The sequence below is a fragment of the Chaetura pelagica genome, unplaced genomic scaffold (assembly GCF_000747805.2).
Source record: "Chaetura pelagica isolate M959 unplaced genomic scaffold, ChaPel_1.0 scaffold507, whole genome shotgun sequence".
Taxonomy (NCBI): domain Eukaryota; kingdom Metazoa; phylum Chordata; class Aves; order Apodiformes; family Apodidae; genus Chaetura; species Chaetura pelagica.
The window spans coordinates 259,826-263,624 of record NW_009953902.1 but is presented as its reverse complement, the minus strand read 5'-3'; the positions used below and the strand labels follow the sequence as shown (position 1 = coordinate 263,624).

Here is a 3,799-nt window from a genome sequence, read left to right as displayed (position 1 = left end):
AAAGCCATGTAGATGTGGGGCTGAGGGACCTGGTTTAGCTCTGGACTTGGAAGAGTTCATGGTTGGACTGGATGGCCTTAAAAGACCTTTCCCCACCAGAAGGATCCTGTGGATTCACACAGTGAAGGTGGGCAGAGGACACAGTGTCCCCAAGGGACAGGGGCAGGTTTTGCCCCTCTCTGCCCCCCCCCCAGCCCCTGCTGGGACATCTCAGGCTGCAGAGGAGTCACCCAGGGCTGCACCAGCCCCTTCCCACACCAGGATTTGTGCTGCACCCCCAGAGTGACCCCCAAGCCAGGCAGGGACCCAGAACCTCCTTCCCCCCCCTCAACCAACCCAGTGATTCCCATGAACCCAGAGACACCAGGTCCCTTCCACCAGACAAGGGTTTATTCAGAATTAACACTTCAGGACAAACAGGAATTTCCTCCTCCCCTCCCCCTCCACTTCATAGCATTATTACATCTTTTATAAATAAACATTTAGTGCTGGGAGCTCTGCCAGCTTCACTGACAGCAAAGTGCTTCGTGGTGCAAGGTGGGAGGTTGACCCCAGCCCTTTTCTCCCCAGGACCATCTTGCACCAGTTTCCAGAGTCCAAATCCAGCAGAGCAGGAGATGAACCCCATAAAAGTGCTTGAGATCTGACAGAGTCACATCCCTGGAGGGCAGGGACTCATCCTTCAGGGCTGGGACCAAGGAGCCTGCACTCCAGGACATCCCCCTGTCCCAGAGTTGACCCAAAAGCCCCTGGTTCTGCAGAGCCAATGGAGGGTCCTCCCCTCTCCTCCCAGCCCCAAAAGAAAAGATAAAAGTCCAGGAAAAAAAGCTACAATTTCCTATTTCAGTGTCATCCTTGCTGGGCAGCAGGACTCCCTCCTTCCCAGGGCAGCCCAACGTGGCCCAGAGCAGGTCCCCAGCCTGGAGTTGGTGTTGAAGGAGACAAAAATCTGGGGGCAACCACCACCCTACAAGTAGGTGAGGAGGTGGGTTTGAGGGGCAGCAGGGTCCCAAAGCCTCCCAGGCAGCCCTGGTCCCACAGGGAGCTGAGTGCTGGGGATCTGCAGTGGGTTTGTCACCACCTGCAGCCTGTGCAGGGTGATGGCCCCAGTGAGTCACCCCAAGGAAGGGCTGTCCCAGCAGCAGTTTCCTTTCCCAGCCCCTGGGCCCCTCTGCTCCCAGGCATGGATGAAGATGATGCCAGTGCTGGGACAAGAGCCACCACCACCATGTGCCACCAACTGGGCTCTATACTGGTGACCCCTCCTTAGGGACACCTGGTGCCAGCAGGTGGCTGGGACACAAGTGTCCTCCCTTGCCAGTCTTCTGCTTGGCCCCACCAGCACAGGGCAGAGGACACTTCTCTGCAGGCAGAGCAAACCCTGAGTCCCACCAGCCCCACCTCAGTTCTCCTCCTTCCCCTCCGTGGGGCCAGAAGCCTCAACGTGGGCTGCTCCTACACATTGCACACCATGAAGGTCCCTCAGGACCTGGGAGCTACTCATAAATAGGGAACTACAGACTATTTTGCTTCATCCAGGCAGCTTACACAGTACAGGGTTGGGGGGAAAAGGGCCACAGACACCCCCAGGGGACACCAGCAGTTGTCCCCAGGGCAGAGGAGCTGAGCCACATCATGGCTTGGGCTTGTCAGGCTTGAGCTTCTCATGGACAATCCTCCTCTTGGAGCTGTAGAAGTCTGGAGGGCAGAGAAAGAGGGTTGGAAAGTGCCTTCAGCCTGCTGGGAACAGTGGGGCAGGAAGAGGGAGGTGTCCCCAGGGAAGCACCTCAAATCCCAGCCCAGGTGAGCTCCATCTTACACCCACCCACCCCAAGTTCCTGTAAGGAAGGGCATGTGGGTCTTCACCATCCCTTCCATTTTGTTTCATCTCAGTTTCCAGCCCAGGCCCTGATCCTGGAGGACCTCAGGCCATGGGAACTGAGAGTGATGAACTGTCTTGGGGCATCTTCAGCTAGAAGACCCACAAGCCTGATGTGAACCTCCTGCCTAACCCTCAGCAACTAAAAGGCACCCAAGTGTGTGGCCTTTTCCCCTTGGAAAGTGGGCTCTGCTCCTCCAGGAGGGAGATGCACGGAGGGTGGTCCTCTCCTCACATCCAGGCAGGGCTCCTGCACCCAAGTGCCCTCCATCTGGCCCTGCCAGGACCCCAGTGATGCCACCAGGCACACATGGGGTGGCACCAAAACCTCCAGCACTCACCTGTGAGGGTGCTCTGCCCACGTTTCAAGCTCTGGGGAGAACCAGCCCTGTAAACATTCGAGCTCTGCTGAGACCCCTCGGGGCAAATCCTGTCCAGATGGTCCATGGAAGGGACCTTGTGGACCAAGGAGCTCCTGTTCTCACTGGCCCTGACCAGGCTGTGGAGCTCCCGGGCTGGCTGCTCAGCCAGGAAGACCCTCTCCCACACGAAGGGTCCTTCCAGGGGAGTCTCCTTCTGGAAGTCGAAGTTCCAGCGCTGCTGAGCCTCCTCCAGCTCCTGCCTCAACAAGTCCTCGAGGTCATCCTGGAGCTGCTGATGGTCCACGGGGCCGAAGAGGTTCCTGCACACTTTGCTGCTGCACGGTGTCTGCCCAGCCCTGCTGTGGGACAGGGGCATGGTGGTGGCTGGGGGGGGAAGCAGAGGGTTACTGGGGTGCTGGGCAACCTCTGAGCGAGCCCCAGGACCTTGAGCTAGCAGGACAGAGCACGTGGTAGCCAAGGTGGGACAAGCTGGGTTGGGCTCTGGGTTGACCCAAGGGGACCTCCATCTGCAGGACAGCAACAGCTGGGGTTGTAGTGGTGGCTTGGGCAGGGGCTTGAGCACGAGTGAGGGTCCAACCCAGCCTGGTGTGACACAGAGAGACGAGGAAGGTGCAAAACGTTGACGTTCCTCATCCCTCCTCCAGCAGGCAGAGCATCCACCCCCTCAGTGCTGCCACCAGCTCCTCCACAGCCCCACGGCCACCCAGGCAGGAGGGTGAGTGAAGCAACAGGATGGTTTTGTGTTTTTTTTCTGGCCAGTTTCTTCACCTCGAGCACCCAGGCCCAGTGGCAAGGAAACCATTGAAGCAACTGCAAGAACCTGCCACAAGCTTCACCCCTGAGCCAACCAACCAACCAACCACCCCGTGAGCTGCAAGAAGCTGTTGGGAAACCAGAGATGAGCCCCTGTTTGTTTGTTTTGTTTCAAATCGGTGCCCAAAGCCTTGACCAAAGCCTCTTCCTTCCCCACAGGCTTGTGTGGGGCAACTGGACCCCCCCACCAACCCTGGTTAGGAGGAACCTCCTTATCAGAGCAGAGCAAACAACCCTCTGGGATTTGGTGGCTTTCAGAGCCAAGGTTTGACCTCACCTGATCCACCAGGCTCCTAAAATCTGCTTTAAAAACAAATCCCTGCCTGCAAGGGCAGCTGGTATCACTGCCCCCCCCCCTCCCCAATCTGGGACCCCCCCAAAACCAGGACCACAACAGATCCCCAGCCTCCTACCCCCTCAAACATCCCCAGGGATGTGGGGTGTCCAGCCTCCTGCAGGGAACATTTCTCCCCAAATCCAGGCCCCTCAGCCCCTGCTGTGCCACGTTCCTGGGTGCCCCTCGGGCAGGGGGTGCCAAGGGGGGGACCCCCCCACCCTCTGCTCTGCTCTCCCAGCCCAGGCTGAGCATCCTGGAGTAAAAATAGCAGCCCAGCTCCCGATCTGCTGGCACTGGGAGCGCTGAGACAGGGTGACCTCATCCCCAGGCAAGTCCCAGCATGTCCAGGCAAGCCCTGGCAGGTAGAGGCAGGGGACACGTTGTCAC

The 3,799-nt window shown here is 58.6% G+C and overlaps 1 protein-coding gene across 1 annotated transcript; it reads right to left on the bottom strand.

The window, feature by feature from the left end:
* Window positions 1-1,633: 1,633 nt before the first annotated feature.
* On the bottom strand, window positions 1,634-2,617 carry CDKN1A (cyclin-dependent kinase inhibitor 1A (p21, Cip1)). Its single transcript, XM_010001396.1, has 2 exons — window positions 2,221-2,617; window positions 1,634-1,698 (listed from the first exon to the last, which is right to left on the bottom strand). Exons 1-2 carry the CDS (start codon window positions 2,615-2,617, stop codon window positions 1,634-1,636), a joined length of 462 nt encoding a protein of 153 aa, XP_009999698.1.
* Between the last annotated feature and the right edge of the window lie 1,182 nt (window positions 2,618-3,799).

Coding starts and splice junctions, on each gene's coding strand:
- CDKN1A (XM_010001396.1), bottom strand. CDS start 2,617: ATGCCCCTGTCCCACAGCAGGGCTGGGCAGACACCGTGCAGCAGCAAA. Junction 1,699..2,220: donor TGGGCAGAGCACCCTCACAG/GTGAGTGCTGGA, acceptor TCTGCCCTCCAG/ACTTCTACAGCTCCAAGAGG.